Source organism: Lepisma saccharinum, chromosome 30 (assembly GCF_977018435.1).
Source record: "Lepisma saccharinum chromosome 30, izLepSacc3.1, whole genome shotgun sequence".
In the NCBI taxonomy this organism is placed as follows: Eukaryota; Metazoa; Arthropoda; class Insecta; order Zygentoma; family Lepismatidae; genus Lepisma; species Lepisma saccharinum.
Genome location: NC_139258.1, coordinates 30349400 through 30369622, shown reverse-complemented (window position 1 = coordinate 30369622; position 20223 = coordinate 30349400). Strand labels below are relative to the sequence as shown.

The window sequence follows — 20223 nt, the reverse complement described above, 5'->3', positions numbered from 1 at the left end:
ATCCCACGGACTCATCCATATTCATGGCCGGGACGGGAAGACAGGGCAGGCCCGCCCCCGCAAAGCAGCCCGGATGCCGGCGGAATTGTTTTGTGGAGGAACCGATTGACCTCTGCGGCATCGGCAGCCACATCGTGCCCAAGGAGGTTATCCGCTCCGACAACACGAACAGATGTACCTTCGACATACGAATTGAATGGTATCGCCTCGGGGAATTTTGTATGCTTGTTCCTACAATGGCTGTCCGACCATTACTGGCAACTATGTTTCCACAAGTGTGTTTTATTTTATAGACGATGACACCTTACAAGTTTTGAAACCCGTTTGCATTAGGAATGACCGAAAAATTGTTTTTTGATTTTCGAAAAGGATTTTTTTAAAAAAAAATAATTTCGTACTTTATTTTACGTTTTCGAAAAAATGATATTTCTATTTTGAATTTTTCGAAAAAGAGTGGCGATCACTAGTTTGCATGGCTGTGCCTGTGGGTGTGAATAAGTTACCGACATGGGTGTGGCAGAAATGCGAAGTAAAATAAACCAAATCAATCAATCAATAAAACGTATATTACCCATAAGGTCCTCTGCCCACACTAGAGGTCTGCACGGGCCTAAATTGTAAGGCCCGAGTCCGGCCCGGCCCGAGGAAATGAAACCCGAACCCGACCCGAGTCCGATAATAAGTAAACATGAGCCCGGTCCGAGCCCGAAAACATAATTAAAATTACTTTCCAATTCAGCATTTGAAAAAAAAATGGGCACTGTTGTACTTCGTGCTCCTATTCTCATTCTCGAAGTAAACCATAATTTCAATAATTAAAAGTTATTTTTCGATGACAATATTCGCTAACAAAATAGCCACGAGGCCCGGGCCCGACCCGAGCCAGAGAAGTTCTGGTTATTTATGGCCCGAGTCCGGCCCGCGGGCCGGGCCGGGCCTAGGCCCGAGGGCCTGGCCCGAGCCCATGCAGACCTCTAGCCCACACCTCTAAATTTTGGCTTGCAAATTCTCTGAGGCCCACCCAGCCTCTATTTAGTGGGTATCTGGGAGCAACTTCCACTATGGTTGGTTGGTTGGTTGATTTGGTGTTTTAAGTCCACTTTATGCACAGTAAGGCTAATGGGGACTGGACCTACAGTTTAGAGTAAGATCCGAACCACTATGTGCCTCCACCGGGTTTCGAACCCGGGACCCCTTCATTACAAGGCGACGACACTACAACTGCGCCATCGGGGAAGCCCCAACCTCTACTATGGTCAAAATCGAGAATGTGTAGTGAACAACTGTAGTTCTGGCCTTCCCGTTGGCGTAGTGGTAACGTCGACGCCTTGTAATCAAGGGGTCCCGTGGAGCCATATAGTGGTTTGGATCCCATTTTAAACTGTAGGTCCCGATTAGCCTTTCTGTGCATAAAGTGGATTTATAACCAAAACGCAAACTTTTAAGTAGTTCCTTTGATCATCCTCAGTTGTACAGTACAACCGCCAAACGCTTGGTCTAACATGTTGCCGTTCCCTAGTGTTGTAGCAGAAACTATGTGACTTTGTCTCTGTTTGGAATGAACAAATGTACGTGCAGTATACCAACCACTGCTACGATAATTGTGCCAAATGAACTTCCTTAATGACCTAAAAAAATTAAGAGTTAAACTACGAAGTGGTAAAACCATGTGTGTAAGCGCCCTTTCTCTAGTTTCCAATCGATCCTCTTGGCTCTCCAGACAACATTTTCCTCGTTTCCTATTGGCAGATGAACTGTCGAGCCATCTTGAGCGCGGGAAAGGTGACAGATTTGGCCAAACGCCGTTTAAAGGTTTGTTTCGCGTGACGCCAGAGAGCGAGGCTCCGCCATTTTGGTGAGGGCTTCGTTTGTTCCTGACACTTGCTGTTACGGCGTACGGGTAGTCTGGTAGATGCCCCTTCCCCTGCAATTAGATTTACTTGCAAAGAGTAACTGTACAAATTCATTGTTTTTGCACATTTGCAGATGTGTTTTAATAAGATGTGTAATCCGTCGATTTAACAAACATGGATATATTCGTAAATCATATGAATTCAATTTTGTGTATATTGATTTTATACACACACACACACACACACACACACACACAGATCTACCCTATTTTTTATTCCATATACAGGGTACAATGGTACAAAAAGAAACCATACCTATGACTGGCGCAATTAACGTAATCCACAATTATCGATATAACATGAAAGGTCAACTCATCAAATTACTTGCTACACAAACTACCATTTTAGATGACGAGCTTGTTTTGTTTCAGTGTTGCCAGATGAAACCTGGAGAGGTAAACTATCATGTTATATCGATCATTGTGAATTAAATTCATTACAGCAGTCACAGGTATGATTTATTTTTGTACAATTCATTTTGAATTACCCTGCATTTAGCAATGTGTTGATTCTATGCCCTGCGATGAAACTAACAAATAAATTAGATTAACATGTACCGTTTGACCACACGTTGACAGGTACGGTACAGCCCACAATTTAGACTCGTTAACAAACTGGCAGCCATTGTCGTCAAATGTTTCCACCTCTGCAGATAAATCTAAGGCTCGTTTCAATCAAGTTGCTGTTGATTTGCATTGTCCTCATCCTCATTGGTTCCGAGGGCAATAATAGTCCATTCCACTCACGGACCTTGATAAGCCTTGGGCCTCCGGTTAAAATCCCAGGAGCATTGATGAAGCCGTAAAGTAGAGCCCCATTCAACCGAGAAAGGAGTGTGTTTGTGACGAGATTAGCATCTCCATCAATCATGAGTGACGTTATCTTGCATGGCTGGAAACTCCTGTCACTCTATCAACTGGTGAAGCACCTTGTCACAGTGTAACTATTGTTGCTCTCCTATGGCGTAAGGAGCTGTTGAAAGTCCACCTGCTTTCGTTAGATTCGGCTTTATGCTATCAATTTAATACGTACTACAATTGTTAATTTGAGAAGCCAGTATAGACATAAACTACAGTGGCGTCTACTGCCTAGGTGTCAAAGTTGCACAATTAATATTTATATCTGGAATAACATACCTAATTATTAATCTTAAGTTTGGTTATTCATATTCACATAATGTGCGCTGTCCACTTGCCATCCAGTGAAAAGATGGACCAGCAGCTGCTGGTCCTCAAAGGACTGTTTTTTTTATTGATTGATTGACTAACTGGGACTGGACCTACAGTTTAAAGTGGGATGCGAACCACTATGTGCCTCCACCGGGACTCCTTCATTACAAGGCGACATCGGATAGGCCTCAAGGGACTGTTATGCACGGAGTTTAGAGTTAATCGTATGATACATAGAGGAAAATTATTATCGATGTCATTTTCTGTTATTTGCTCACCCTCGGGAGCGTATATACCCTTCTCAGTGGCGTGCGCAAGGGGAGTTGGTGGGGTCATACCCTCCCCTTTAGTTCAGTGTTCCTAAAAGAAATATGTCATAGACAGGGGAAACATGTCGAAATGAGGGATTGTCACTAAAAAAAAGTATATGTACCCTCTTTCGAAATTCCTGGGTACGCCACTGCCCCCTCTTTTCTTTTGTAACTCGTGAAACTTCATGAGGACATTGGAGCCCTCCCTGTTCTCTTACAAGCGCTTCTAATGCCATACCAGCCTTCCTGGACTTGGAAAATAAATTAAAGAAAAGTAAGTTCTTGAGCCGAACGTCTGGCTACACAAGTGTCCGAATCTCGAAATCTCTGACGTCACCCGAATCTCAAATCCTCCAGTAGGCCCTGCTACGTGACCCCACATAGCATTTTCCACTCAGAGAATTGCCCAGCGACAAAACAGAACGAATTATGTCAAATTTTCTGTCCTACATCGCTGACAATAAGGGGAATGATACGTTCCAATACCTTATCAAATGATAGGGCACAGGAATGAAGATATCCAAAGGGCTGGAAGGATCACCCCATCCGAAAGAAACCAACGGTACATTATTTCCTTGCTGTTATCGTTCCCATACGTCGCAGGGAAAACTTCACGATTCGAGAAACACAAAAGAGCTGAAACATTATGCAAAGTCTATAAACATAATTAATAACGGTGTGTCATGCGAAGGAGCTGTTTTGCACAATAGGAAGTTCTGCCAACCCTCTTTTGCATATTTTAATGCATTTTTTTATATTCTGTACCGAGTCCTCCCGTTCCCTCAGCTCTTTCTTGGTTGAATCGTGGTCAGCAACTCCCTCTTGCGGATTGCTGACACAGTTGTTTTCTTGGCAGGAAGCTCTGCTGGGTCCCAAAGGAAGTTACATCCTCCTTTCTGAAGTAAAAGAAGAAGGACACATGCAGCCCTTGCATAAGTGGTTTCAAGGGTTTAGGTGATATCGGTGACGGATCCAGGATTTGCTCTATGTGAACAAATATGTACGATGAGCCCCACAGAAAACTTTCTGAGGTGGACGGGGCAAAACCGAAGTTGTTTCCTTACATGGGAATATCAATATCCATGGACGTCCGGAAGGAGGGTTAAGGGGGGGGGGGGGCACAGCCATACCTTGGAAAATGATGGTTCACCTGAAACGTATATATTTCACATATAATTTCATTTCAGTCACAGTTGGTGTTTTAAGTCCACTTTATGCACAGTAAGGCTAATCGTGACTGGACCTAATGTTCTTAAAGTGGAATCCGAACCACTATGTGCCTCCACCGGGAATCGAACCCGGGACCCCTTGATTACAAAGCGACGACACTACCACTGAGCCATCAGGGAGGCAAAAAGAGATCATGGGTTCGATATCCGGCTAAGTAATGGATAATTATTATATTTTCCATCGTTACGTCTTCCCATTGTCGCAATAAACCTGATGATATAATTATTCGGCGTAAAATATGAAAACAAAAATAAATAAGAGGCTTCGTCGTCCCTGTTAAGCCAGGAAAATGTAAAAACTCACATAAAACTCTAGGATAGTTGTTTATTTATTTATTTTGATTTAAAGTGCTGATGACACTCTGGAAGCTTTAGTACAGAATTAGGAATTAATAATAATAATAATACAAAATGGAAATTCTGAATTACAGAACATAAATGCAGTAAAATACGTTACACCTATGAAACGTTCGATTAGACGGAAATACATACGAAACAACAATATACAGTGTATTTCATAGTCCTTGATGGTCACTTAATATTGTGAACATGCTATTTGGTGCTTGAAATTAATAATTCAGAAAAAAACTTGCAGTTCTATATGGCGTATGCTTTCATCTAGTTTGCATAATATAATTTATAAACGGCTCGGTGACTGAGTGCGTTAAGTGGTCGATTTTGAACAACAGAAGTTCCCGGACTCAAATCGCAGGCTTGGCCCGTGTGTTCTTTTTGAGTATCCATTGTTCATCCTCACCGCCATGATCAGTAAAAGGCGGCAGAAACGAGGTACTAAATAACAAAAATACAAATACATAATAGTTTATAATATCAAAACTGCTAAAGAGATAGGTTTGGAAGTTAACAAAGAGAAAACTAAATATATGCTTACAGGCAGAAACCAAGTGACATGTAATAATCAACTTCTAATTATTGATAACAACTCGTTTGAACCAGTTTCCAAATTCAAGTACTTAGGAGTAATATTAACAAATGAAAATTATATTAAAGAGGAAATAAAAAGTAGGCTTAATTCAGGAAATGCATGTTACTTCTCTCTTCATAAACTTTTGTCTTCTCGTTTAATATCTAAGAAACTAAAAGTTGAAATATACAAAACAGTAATTTTGCCTGTAGTATTGTATGGATGTGAAACTTGGTCCCTTACATTGAAAGAGGAACATAAATTGAGAGTATTTGAAAATAAGATCCTTAGGAAAATATTTGGACCTAAAAGGGATGAGGAGACAGGTGAGTGGAGAATGTTACATAATTTAGAACTACATTATTTGTATTCATGTCCAGATATTATTAGAATAATTAAATCAAGAAGACTTAGGTGGGCAGGCCATGTGGCACGAATGGGAGAGGAAAGAGGAGTTTACAGGATTCTTGTTGGGAAACCTGATGGTAAGAGACCTGTAGGAAGGCCAAGACGAAGATGAAGGGACAACGTTGAGATGGACCTAAGGGAAATCTTTAGGGATGGAAAAGAGTATATAGTTCTTGCTCAGGGATAGATGGAAGGCCTGTGTTGCTGCAGCCATGGACCTTCGGGTTTAAGATGGCTAGAGAGTTAGTTAGTTAGTTAAGTTTTCGCCTGATTGCCACGCAGAAGACATAGGTTCCATCCCTTGGATGGGTGATCATCTCGGAGGGAATATTTCCAACAGTGGTCCTGCATGAAGCTGCTCTGGGGGTTCACTAATCCTCTTGTAAAGGAGAACCTGGGGGACAACCTTGTTGAGATAATGGTGGCCGGATCAAATAGCTTCAACACACCCTATGTGCCATCATGGCACGGTAAAATGCACATGCGGTAATTTTATGGTTAAGTTTTTGATATGCTGATGCATGAAGCGAATATAACAATTACATTGTCTGTAGTAGCATGGACGAGTATTATGCTAAGATAAGCTTACGGTAAAAGTGTGTTTGCACTGTAAATGCATCACACCAAGGTTAATACACTTTTGATGCATCGATTGACATGGTTTAAAGTATACATTTGCCGATCTTCTCAGCTGATGCATTTTAATGCACCACACGGAACAGAGGGTAATAAAAGTGTCTTTTGATGCATTTCTTTTTGGAATTTGATGCACCAAAAGTACATCATTAGTAGTTCATGCACTTTAATGTGTTACTAGGGTCAACATATTTGCGTCACTTGACACATTTCGGGTTCTGTAGGTACAGTCACCGGCAATGAAAATGGGACACCTAGAAATACAGACTTCGGTGCTTTTGTGAGTTGTATAACTCTACGGGGATGAGCGTACTTCAATAGGAAGCAACTCAAATGACGCGTGACAGTGAAGTGTATTTCGGGATCTTGGGGTTCCATTTTTATTGCCGGTGACTGTACATACACGAATCATGCACTAGCCTCGCCGAGCCTGTTTCCAACAGGAGCGTATATTCTAGGCTAGCTAGGCTATCTGCGAAGACAAATTGTAAATAATATTATTCATATCAGTGAGATGATCGTTCTGATTCTGGAGCTGGCACCCTGATTTCCTATGAGTTGGCACCCTGATTTCCTATGAGTTGGCAACCTGATTTCCTATGAGTTGGCAACCTGATTTCCTATGAGTTGGCAACCCGATTTCCTATGAGTTGGCAACCCGATTTCCTATGAGTTGGCAACCTGATTTCCTATGAGTTGGCACCCTGATTTCCTATGAGTTGGCACCCTGATTTCCTATGAGTTGGCACCCTGATTTCCTATGAGTTGGCAACCTGATTTCCTATGAGTTGGCAGTCTGATTTCTTAGGAGTTGGCAACCTGATTTCTTAGGAGTTGGCACTTTGATTTCTTAGGAGTTGGCACTTGATTTCTTAGGAGTTGGCAACCTGATTTCTTAGGAGTTGGTAAATTTATTTCTATTCATAGCCCAGGACCACGTGACATAGTGAGATAGCCCAGACATTGGACTCAGTATACGCCACTGGTTTCCAACTAGATCCTGGCGTTGTCCAAATGTGCTTGCCCTTTTATTTATTTCATTTAGTCATTGTTAATTGTCATCGCAGCGAGTAAAGGAGGAAAAAAGTAATTTTAAGATCCATTTAAATTGACTATGTGTATATCCTAGTCTTTGATGTTTTTGTACTGCAATTGGAGTATGAATTATAGTCTGTGAAATACAGTGAGTTCGTTTTGGCATTGGCCCGAGATAGAGTGTGACATGGCGCAGATGCCGGCATTTTCGTCCCGTAACGTCTCGCTTATTGACGCACATATCTTTAGCATGTAGACAATCATATTTATATTGCATAACGAGTACCAACTTGTGTTATAAGTAGGGAGCGGAAGTTGATGACTTAAAAAAATATAGTTATATAACCTATAGAATGCCCTAAAAAAATGAAGGAAAATGACGTAAAATATGCAAAAAATGGCCATTAAATTTGTTAGTTTCAGGTTAAAAATTGGAATAAAAAGGAAACTAAACAAAATGCAATCTTGCTTTCAAAAAAAGGAAAGGCACCAAATGATACAAAATGCACATTCAATTAAAATATGCAACGATGATTTCCAATGGAAAAATCTTATCTTAAATCTGAGTTTGCCCCAGACGGACACCTAATAGTTTCCCCCGACACAACAAAGACTGTCACCAGTTCAGCATTTGTTTTGCTCGTAAATTGCAATCCTGCGAGATATATATAGGCCTATGTTCACCTTGGTGAAAAGACTCAAGGATATTACCAAAATGAAAGAAGTGACAAAATATGAGGAAACAATGCACCGAATATTGCGAAAAATGACGGGGAAATGCCGAAAATCGGGGGAAATGACCTAAAACCTGAAAATTGGCAAAAAATTAAAAAAAAAAAAGAAAAACACTTTAAAATTACCTTCTTTGGGTTCTAGACGAAGTGTAATATTGTGTATATTTAATGGGCATCGTGTCCGAGATGTCAGAAAAAGATGACATTTCATCAACTTCCGCCCCCTAGTTATAAGAGTTGTTCTATCTGCTTCCTGCCAAAAACATGAATCACCAGTAAGCGCACATATCTGTCGTCTTGTAATCAAGGGGTCCCAGGTTCGTTACCCAGTGGAGGCACAATACACAACGTTTGAGTCACCCGCCACTGACACACGGCAGGCCGTGCTAAACGCGTTTCTTTATCGTGCTTCCTTCTAACACGTAATCCATCATTTCCTGCGACATTCTATAAAGGGAAGGATTCCGAAAGGATAGATATTCTCAATTCTCACGTACACTTGCTCGAATCTATGCCTGTGCCGCTGGCCGACTGACCTGCCCTCTGTTGGGAGAGATCCGTTACTCGGTCTACGTGATGAGGATTCGTCGCTGTAATACATATGTTCGTTATGCTTCGCTGGTGTAATGAATGAGAGGGAATTTTTCAATCTCCGCATTGCCACTTAAGGAACAGTTATGCTGCGAAGTTATTGCAGGTTACATTTGCATTGTTATATCATTAATTACATTAGCGTGCATTTAGCGAGTTAGTTGAGCGAGAGAAGTTAACCTCAATTTAGTAGAACACCAGTTCATACCTCGTCGCCTGTGGCCCCTCCTTTGAACCACGGGCGGAGTTTGTCTCGCAGAACTCACAAAGAAACTAATTTTTATACATGCGTCGTCATTTTTGCTAAAATGAAACGAAATTAGGTGAAATTAAACTTTGAGAGTTTACCTTTCTATTCATGCTCAATACGTTGTGAAAGTGTCAAGATTTTTTTGAATCACCCTGTGCATATATACAGGGTGTTGTCGTACGAGACCAAAATACAAAATACTTTAACAACAAGATATTCTGTCCCGGTTATCTCTGGAGCAAAGCCGCGCATAGGGAAAGGAGGGGGTCGAGTGGACAGAGCGAAGCAGTACACGCTGCTGCGAAGGCTGGTAACTGCAGTTGTTTCCCCCTCCACGCAATCCCATTCCCTCTCACGTGCTCATTCGGTGGAGCCGTCTCGCGTCACTACTTGCGTAGAGACTTGTATAGAGGATATCAAGTACAACAACTTTCTACGGAACATTTTGCTCGTCAGAGTCTCGTTTCGAAGTTACAAGCCCTCGAAAATACATTTTTATCCTGTATGTATGCAGTCATGTGTCACAATTCACGGTTGCCAGTGTCATACTTTTTTTTTATTGAAAAGCATGCTAAAAGCTTTATATGCTACGGAGACTGCATGATTTTGTATTTTGTGTTGATGTCCTCACACTACGTAAGTCAGTGGTCTTGATCAGTCGCACGCTTTGTCAGTAGCGTATACTAAAAATTTTATTGTTTCCCTGGAGAAAAATAAATTACAGTGGCAACTATAAATCATTGATGTCCTCTACGTTTTGTGAAAGCTGTTTACATAAAACAATCGCATCGATTGCCAAGCTCATTAAATGGTCGGTTTCGACCTCACCAATGAAGTTTCCTGGTTCGAGTCTCGTCCTGGGCATAGCCGATTTTTGCAAGTGTCCATTCATGAATTTCATCTAATCATAAACGATCCTCATCATCGCGATTAGCCAGAAATGGCAGAAATGCGACGCAAAATAAAAAATGCAAATACAATGTCCGATAAAAATATTTCCCTCTCAATCTTACATGGAGTCGGATCTAAAAAAAACATTGGTACCGAAAATAAACAGTCGATAATCTAGTGTGCTCCTCAGTTCTGATTGGTAGTTGAATGATCTTCAGGATAGTTTTTAAGGGCGGTTTCTACTTCGTTCCGTTCCCCTGGCCTGAAGACAAGAACTCCCTCTCACGATTATGAAGTACCGTGTGAGACGACTTACGTCTATCCTCCTAGCCAGCCAAACGACATACATGAGAAATCGTTGATGGAAATGCAAGTGCACAGAGAAAGAGATAGAGAAAGAGAGACAGAAATAGAAAGTGATGGAAAGAGAGAGAGAGAGAGAGAGCGAAATAAAAATAAAAAGGAGAAACAAAAAGTTAGAAAGAAATAGAAAAAGAAAACTAGATTGAAGGGCGGCTGAAAGTTAGAAAGAAAGAGAGAAAAAGAAAAATAGATAGAAAGGAAGAAATAATAAAGTTAGAAAGAGAAAGGAGAAAAATAGTAGAAAGGGAGAAACAAAAGGTTAGAAAGGAAGAGAGAAAAAGGAAAATAGATAGAAAGGGGGAAACTAAAATAAGGAAAGAGAGAAAAAGGAAAATAGATAGAAAGGGGGAAACGAAAATAAGGAAAGAGAGAAAAAGAAAAGTGATATAATGGTAGAAACAGAAAGAAAGAAAAAGCAAGTTAGATAAAAAGAGAGAGACAGAAATAAATAAATAGAGAAAAGGATAATAAATATAAGGGAAAAAAGAAAGTTAGAAAGAAATAGAAAAAAGAAACATAGAAAGGGGGAAACAGAAAGTTGGAAAGAAAGGGAGAGAAAGAAAATACACAGAGAGAAAAACAGAAAGAACGAAAGAGAAAAACGTAAAAGATATAGCGATGGAAAGATAAGGGGAGAGAAAGGGAGAGAGAGAGAGGCATAGGAAGAAAGACAGAATGAGTGAGAATGTTCGTAGCCATGATTATGGAAATCGATAACAGTCGAAAATAGTATTTTGTCCAACCTCATGTATTCTCTGAACAGAATACGCACAAAATGAATCCCACAGTATACAGTGGTACATTTTAATAGTAGAACACAAAGGATCAAATTGAAAACAAAGATGAATCAAAGGAACAAGAAGCCTTACTGCTTTCTACAGTCAAGAAAATGACTACAATAAAATAACAGCTTAAATGAGGGCAGATAGCAACATTTGTAAAATTGCTTTTCAAGGTGTTGATTTCATTTCTAGTTTACGTATTAAAAATTTGACAACATCTTGTAAGTAATTTGTGTTTTCTCCACCCATTTAGTTCATTCTGAAAACTTGAGAAGTTGTTTTAAAAACAAGAAGAAAAACTCAACTTAATCACATGAAGGAACAAGTCACGAGTTTTACAACCAATGAAGGACAGATAGCTTAAATCTCTTTCCGACCGGTACATGATGTTAACTCTACCTTGCCTACAAAATGATTTTTATTACTTCTTGCTGGAATGTCTTTTCCCTGAAAACCAAGAAGGAAAAAATACCGTTAGGTGACAGGTCAAAGCATCAGCAGTGGAGAAAAAGAAACTAGACAAATCAATTATAAACATGGAAAAATGCTTTCGTCGTCATGTTTTTGACTGAGGAAGTTATGTTGCACGAGACGATGACTGTGCTGTCGTCTAGCGGTGAGAAAAGTAAGCTCTAGAACCGAACCAGTTCATAACAGTGTCTTGCTTGATACTTTTGCTCCACGTTTGCTCTATCTTCGTGTTATCTCTTTGTCGACCTGAATGTAAGCTCCTTGTCGCAGGTGTTTGATTTTATGTAAGATAATCAGGAACAATATGCAGCATGCAACATTAACTTTATATACAGTGTAATAAATCAACCACTTTTAACGGGAAAGCTTGACATTTGGTGTTAGATATGCAAATGCCATCGTATTTACGATAAACATGCCATGTACAGTCAACGGCAAAGATAATGGTAAGCAAATTGGCCACCGTTATTTTCACTACTTTTTTTATTCTACATCCTGTATTGTTTTAAGGAATGATACTATGTTGGTTCGAAGCAGGCATTGTTCTCTGCGTATTGACGTCTTCATTTCAATTCATTGTCATCACATTGTGTAATTCAGACCAAATGAAAATGGTGGTGGAAAATTCTCCTGCTGTTTCTTTCGCCGTTGGGTGTACAGAGGAATTAGTGGTGAGGTTTAGGGCACTAACTAGTGTAGTTTTGAAAAGAAAAGGGTCCTCTATGGTACCGTTTCAGAAACTTTCGATACTGGATTTTTTTTATACTGGTGAAGTGAACTTAGAAACAGGAGCGCCGAACTCCCCCTCCAAACTTCACTTGGCCCCCCTTATAAGGGGCCCAATTTTTAAGTTTCAACATTTTTAATAATATATTGTTTGTGTGATGAACATTTCATAAGTTAATTGAGCATTCTGTGTGAGAACATTCAAGGTCCTTATTTCCTCAGATTTACAATTCGAATTATTTCTTCTGTTTACGATTATAAAACTTTTGCACACAGGAACTTTTCATGCAAAGAAGCAGTTAGAAATATTGACAATTAATAAATTGTCACAATTGGTCCATTTGTCTTTCTGTCCAGCTGACTTTCACTTTAATAGCTGCGACCTGCTTATACCCCATGCAATATACATAATGCTACTTCCTTCTTATTTTGGGTCGCCTTTCTTCCGTTCTTGGCTAATCGCGACGATGAGGTTGAAGGATGTTTAGATAGAATCGGTAGAGAGGAATTTACAAAGGAACATTCCTGTGCAGGCAGGGACAAAATCCAGAACCTTCTTTAGTGAAACATGAGTCAACTACTCAACGTGTTCGGCCACCGAGGTGACCAATATCTATAACAAATGTTAAATATAATATAATAATTAGAAATGCATAATGGTTAAATTTAAAGGTCTATAAAAGTATAGTGTATGACCACAATCAATGCCAACGGATTGTGACAAATGTCTCATAGCCTCCGTTTTTTGTAAAACAAAAATATTAAAGAATATTTGAAAAAATGATAACATGGTAAAATATAGCACAGGCTAGAAAATCAGTCCTTGCCACACGACTGCTGCATAATTTTGGAATTGCATTATCATAACTGAATGCTTATACAGTACCAAATATTAGACATATGTAATTTAATAAAACTGTTAATAGTAGGTATCAATTTCCAATACTTTGTTAACAGGATGTGTGTATAATGTTACTATTTCAATAAATCATTACATTGCCTCTCGGAATGTTTATCTTTCTTTAATTTGGCTCATCTTTGTTTGGAGGATATTTGCCATTTTACCGGTATCACCATATCAGAGGTCCAGCGTCAAACACCGCTCACATTTTTTCACAGAAGTCTAATTTATGTTTATTTTGTGAGCCTGGTGGAAATCGGGAAATCTAGATAAACCCCTACATAGGACACGTTGGACCTTGTCCTCTTTAGCAAGTTCCTCCAAACTCTACAAATGAAAAACAGAAATACTTCACTGTTCAATGTCGTATGATTGTAACATAATGATTTAATAAAATGGTCACGAGACTTTATGCACACCCTGTCATATGAACATTTTTTTTCTTATGTGTTACCACTTTTCAATGTTACCCTTATATTTTGCTGATGATATCGTATTTAGAATTGAAAATATTAAGTACTCTTATTTTGTCAGTCTAAATGTATTCTTCTTTTCGTTTCAGCTGGTTGGCGGGGAAGAACAAGTAGATGTCGTGGAGGCCGTCCCAGCCCAGGTGGAGGAGCAGCATGCGGCCCAAGATAGGGAAGACACCGAAGGAAGCCCTCTGCCAGATCAACTAGCCCTTGAAACAGTGGACAAAGAGGGAGGAAAGCACCCCGACCACTACAAGGGCTCTGGACCGGATTATGTACCGCCACCGCCTCGCCATTCCGGACACCCGCTGGCAATCCCAGTGAGGAACAATGGACCCTTGGTTTTGCCCCCGCACGTCCACGGAAAACCGCCAGGATTCGGCCCTCACGGGAAACCTCCAGGTCCCGTGTTCGATCACGGTCACGACCATTACCACGGTCCTCCACCTCCTCCGCCACGTGACGGCAAACCTCACCACCAACCACCTCCGAGGGATGGAGCCGGAGAGAACTTGAAGGCGCAGGGTACCCAGCATATCGCTCACGTGTACGACGCCCCACCTCTCATACACGACAAGCTCCATCTTCCCCACGACGGAGGCGATTTCAACATCCTCCCTCCCTCGGGACCCACAGGCCCGGTTCCAGGTTTCAGCCTTGGATCCTTGGGAGCCGGCGACCCGTGGCCAGCCCCCATGCCCGATATGCCCAAGATCATCTCTCTGGATGTCAAGTGCGAGAAGAACCTGATGAAGGTCTACGTGGGTTTCGACAAACCGTTCTACGGCATCATCTTCAGCAAGGGCCACTACAGCAACGTCAACTGCGTGCATCTTCCTGCCGGACTTGGTAGAACCTCGGCGAACTTCGACATCAGCATACACTCGTGCGGGACCACAGGCAACACGGAGAACGGTCTCTATGGCTACGGGGCAGATTCCGGCTCGGGCACGTACTTCGAGAACATCATCGTGATCCAGTACGACCCTCAGGTGCAGGAGGTTTGGGATCAGGCGAGGAAGCTCCGCTGCACATGGCACGACCAATACGAGAAGTCCGTGACCTTTAGGCCCTTCCCGGTGGACATGCTCGACGTTGTCCGCGCGGATTTCGCCGGCGACAACGTCGGCTGCTGGATGCAGATCCAAGTAGGCAAGGGCCCTTGGGCTTCGGAGGTCTCCGGCCTCGTGAAGATCGGGCAGACGATGACCATGGTGCTGGCCATCAAGGACGACGACAACAAGTTCGACATGCTGGTGAGGAACTGCATGGCTCACGACGGGAAGCGAGCTCCCATACAGCTGGTGGACCAGAAGGGGTGCGTGACGAGGCCCAAGTTGATGTCCAGGTTCACCAAGATCAAAAACTTTGGTGCGAGCGCGTCTGTACTCTCGTACGCTCACTTCCAAGCCTTCAAGTTCCCTGATTCCATGGAGGTCCACTTCCAATGCACCATACAGATCTGCAGGTACCAATGCCCGGAACAATGTTCGGACCCCATCATCCATCTCGACAGCCATCTCAAGGAAGCCTACGGACCGCCACTGGACGCCTACCAGCAGGCCGGACGCCCTCGCGACGAGAGGAGAGTCAGAAGGGCCGTCGCGCAAGAAGAAGACGTCGAACCCGAAGACCCGGAGCAGGAAGTCGGACTCAACAAGATCATCAGGGTGGTGTCGACAGGCGATCTGACCTTCGCATTGGAGAACACTCGCGACAACACCACGACCATGGTGTTCCCAGCCAAAAGCGAAGACCCCGGGTTGATCTGCATGACGACACCCGGATTCGCCGCAACACTAGTCGTTCTTCTTGCCATCCTTATCATTTCCTGCCTTCTTTCTGCTTTCCTCTGTGTACGGTTGAGGCCATTCTCGGGGGACAAGTCGTTGGTTTCCACAATCAACAACCCTGCTTTCTCACAGAAGAACAAAACCCGTTTCTAAAGAATCGACATAGTCCAGGAATTGGCGATTCAACACTAACGATTGGGGCAAGGGAAGGAAACGTTTCGCTTTCCAAGTACAAAACAACCCGGTGAAATCCAAAGATATAATGGTTATGGTCTTTACATATGTTGGACTTCGAACCAGGTTAGTGTTGACAAATCGTTCTGGTAACGATCAACACATTTCCTGCTCTCTAGTGCCCAGGTCTTCTAGAAACAAACAATTGGCAACCGTGAAAATTCTACCCTGTTACCCAGAAGATGTTAGCAACGAGACACGAATTTTGTCCACCTTGCCCCTCTGGAATTCTCTTTGGCCAAAATAATCAACTCATACACGCAAATGCTGCGAATTTCTGTTTCAGTCGACGAAATGCAAAATCCTCAAGAATAGCATGGTGTTGTTCCAACCACCGTTGCTTGCAAGGCGAACTCTGACACATGTCCTGCTGGTCAAGGCGACACCAAAGCCTTTCAGGACAACAATAACTTGAGGTGGTGAGCGGAGAGTAGTCGTATAGTAGTGAAATTCTTTCCTCGCGAGATTCTCGCCAAGAACTTGGGTTTTGTAGTTTTGTTTTTCCAAATAATAGTCTTGCAAGACACAGTGGATGGGGTTTTCTACGTAATTTTATTGCATTTCAACTTGTCATTTTTGGAAGAAACATGTTTGATGTTCTCTACATTTTCCGGCGGATTGCTACTTCCTCAGCGGAATACCCTTGTTCAGCAAGAGTCTCCAACACTAAAATTGTCATGAGAGCATAGATATTTGACATTACTAACCAGTTAAAAGTAAAAAATAAGTAAAGAAGAAGCCATTTCGTAGCTTGGATTTGAAGCCACTGTATTGCTAATGATGCATGAAATGTCGACAATGAAAATTACATGTTTATTAGGCATATGATTCTCATTGGCAGAAAATGACTTTCCAAAACAATTACTTATAACTAGCCTATACATAGAAAGCTAAATTGGGAAACCATAATACCAAATATGGAAATACCGATCTGCAAAAATTAAGAATAACGTTCGGAAAATGTATGAGGTGTCAGTACGGATATATTTCAAATCTTCCAAGTCAACCTAACTGAAAGTTTATTTATGGGTAATAATTGCCTCTGGATGTTTTCTCGTCAACTTTTTTGTAGTTTTTATTTATGGATGCAAGAAAAAAATGTGGGCGTCGGCATTATGAAACATATTAGTTTTTCAATGTGTAACTGTACCAGAAAAAAGACTGTACTTTGCCGACATTTCATTTTTACATTAATCATTGACGTCCGCTCAGTGATATTCTTTCAGGGATACATACTTCATTTTTATTGTGGTGGTTTACTATCGACAGGAAATCCCGAATATTATTTTCGGGATTCAGGAAGTCACTTCATTTCTTCACACAGCAGACACTCAATTTATTGTGAAGTGTTAGTATTTCGAGGGGAAGAATACAAACAATTTTTACGGAATAGATGAAAGTGATTAAATGACCTATGGTGTGCAAGTAAACTATAAAGAAATTGTTTGTCTATTCGTTCCGCCTTAGGATTTGCAAACAAGTCTCATTTAGAACTTCAAGATCATGTCTAGTATAACGTTTTTATTTTGGAAATTTAAAAAAATATATATTTATACGTATTTATATGTGCTTATATGTATACATAATTCGCCTGTTGGTTCTTTTTTTGTATGTGAGTGTGCATGTGTGTGTGCTCAACTTATGTACTTTTCTATATTCAACAATTCTTCTAGATTTTCCAGTTGCTCTGATCCTATCCACATTCCCATTTTATAGACACTGCCACCGCTCTCGCCAGTAATGTGCTGCATCCAAATGCACATGTATCCATGCTTGTAAAGTTATGAACAGATATCCACTGCACGGACATAGGAAACCGGTACTATCATTATCTTGTTCCTACCAAACAAGAACACAGAAACTTTGATTATTGTATTGCTTATTTGCTGTTTTGTAAGCGAGTTTTCAAGCATCATTTGTTTTCTATGCCTGTCGAAAGGAATATTTGAGCATAATTGTCAAGCTACAACCTGCACATACACACACATGCACTTACATAAGTATTTCTTTGTGTATTGTAGTAGTACTTTTCATATTGCACAGTACGTACAGACAAAATACCAAATCAATAGTACCTAGTCTTAATACATGCATACATTATCATTTTCTAAAGGAGCAGTTTCAGGATGATATGTTTCATACGAGTTGAATGTGTAAAATCAATTAATTAGCTTACATTGTTAAAATATTGATTTGATGTTTTGGAACAAGGTTTACGAAAACGTTCAATGCTACATGAAAGTTACTTCTTTCAGTAGTAAAAAATTGAAAAAATATAATAGACTGTGTTGGTGTACAACAAACAGCAATTTTGGCACACATTATTTTGGCATAAACTTGTTCAGTCCTCAAACTGCTCTTTCAGAGTCAAATAACGTCCCCCAGAAACTCACTTAGGTTAAGGCACTGATACTAGACTTCCAATTCTTTTTGTTTCTTACAACTCCCTCTCAAATTTCTAAAGAGAATGTATTAAGATGTCTCTACTTCTAATGACAGGAATGCATTCTCGACATAAAATATGGTTGCTCATGTTATTTATTTTTCAGTGTGGTGAAGAGAGACATGATTTTTTTTTTTTGAAGGCGTCTCAAATAGACTTGTGTTGCAGATCTGTTGTTCTGTGATGTGTGACTCCTCTACCAATGCATCCTCATGTTACACGCCTTCTACTGTTACGTGTAACGACAAGAAATACTTAACATTTCACCGGGATCAGTCCCATATGTAAATAAAACATGTGCGAATGAGTTTGTTGCAGATGCATGTATATGTTTGTGTACATAAGTGTGTTTTTATTACGTCCTCTCTCCCTCTCAGAGTAATGAAACAAAGAAGCATCATGCATGTTGTCTGTGAACAGCTGAGCGAATGTGAGGATGGTCATAAAAGCATGACATACTAACGATGTAATTTGAAAGTTTTCAAATAAAGTAACATTACTTTGTATCACGCCTCGTTTATTTCTGATTTTCCTTTTCATCAGTTCAGCTATACAGTTAAGATTTGATATTTCTATGCAAATGTACGTGTGGGTGTTCTAAGTGGAGCAGGTTTCAAGTTCAACTTAAGTGAGTAAGTTCACACACGTGTCACAATTATGATCTGCTGTATAGTAGGCACTCCTACACGTGCTCACCATGCTACAGATGGGTTTTCCTATGAAAGTGGAGAATTAAAAGTTAACTAGCCATGAAAAGAGAGATTATATAACTAAAAAGGGATGGCGAATATCTAGGACAAAAGTTAAATGAAAGTGGGGGAGGTGCAAATGAAAAGAAGTGAAGTGTAAGTAACAAATTTTCTTTGTTCCTAGAGAGGGGGGAACATGTCATTCTCATTACATTTTCCCAGAATGAAAAAAAAAAATGGGTGATACCTATATCAAATACGACAAGAGAAAAAATAGAAGAAATTATGCTATAAAATTTTTAAGTCGTCTTTAACATTAAAACGGTTTAGAAGAGTTCAGTGACGTCCACAGGTGCTCAAGGACCCAAGCACCAACGACGGTTCTACAAGGCACTTTAGTATCCACTCAAGAACTTGTGTTACATTTTAATTCCAAATATTTAATAACTTGTTGTGTGCTATTTTAAGGCTCCGCTGGACTTTTGGGCGAAGTTAGTCAAGTCGTATTAAAAATTTATCTCATTTCGAAAAACAACTACGATACCCCAAAATATGAAAGTTTTACTTACAATTATTTCTAGAACAGTCGCGCGAATCTTCGGTGTTGACCGAAACTCCATGTGCGAAAACCTTTAATTGCTCTCCTGAAAAATTCAGATAATTACTACACTTTGTGATGAGGTCGACGGTATAGGCTCATGAATAACGTCCCAAACCACTAAGCTCTACTACACAGAATTAAATGATTGCCCTTGTACTTGTATAATGTAGGATATTAGTCATATTTACTAATCTGTGCGATTTTGTAAATTTTCAATAAAGATGCAAACACGTTTCTCAGCTCTTTTGTTGGATGTTCACAATTAAAATTATTGGAAATGAAACGCTATCCATGCAAACTGTTGTAAATTATTATAAAAGAACAAGAATTTTAACATGATTCTGTGAAAGGAGATAAAAAAGAACCATGGCTATAACTTGTATAACATTCAGAAATTAAATATTAAATCAATTCGAATTCAACCTATCTTAGCCTTACCTATTTAATGTGACTAAATATTTACAAGTTGTATAATCTATGTTCCAATTTCAAAATAGGAATACATTTTTTTCGAAAACCGTTCAGAAATGATTAGTTGCATCCATGTACAAGGCAGAGTGAAATTGAAAAACAACAGACTCATTTGTAATGATTTGCAATGCACCTACATATGAATAGTATTATAATGGACAAAAATCGACTTACAAGCTAAATA

The 20223-nt window shown here is 40.4% G+C and overlaps 1 protein-coding gene across 2 annotated transcripts in view; it reads left to right on the top strand.

Moving 5' to 3' along the window:
* Nucleotides 1-18784, top strand: part of LOC145981756 (uncharacterized) — a 242044-nt gene extending 223260 nt beyond the window's left edge. For both annotated transcript variants that reach the window (XM_083115165.1, XM_083115164.1), the window contains one exon: nt 13898-18784. In XM_083115165.1, coding sequence (XP_082971291.1) covers nt 13898-15754 — 1857 coding nt within the window. In that variant the 3' untranslated portion in view covers nt 15755-18784. The remainder of the gene's footprint in view (nt 1-13897) is intronic.
* The last annotated feature ends 1439 nt before the right edge of the window (nt 18785-20223 follow it).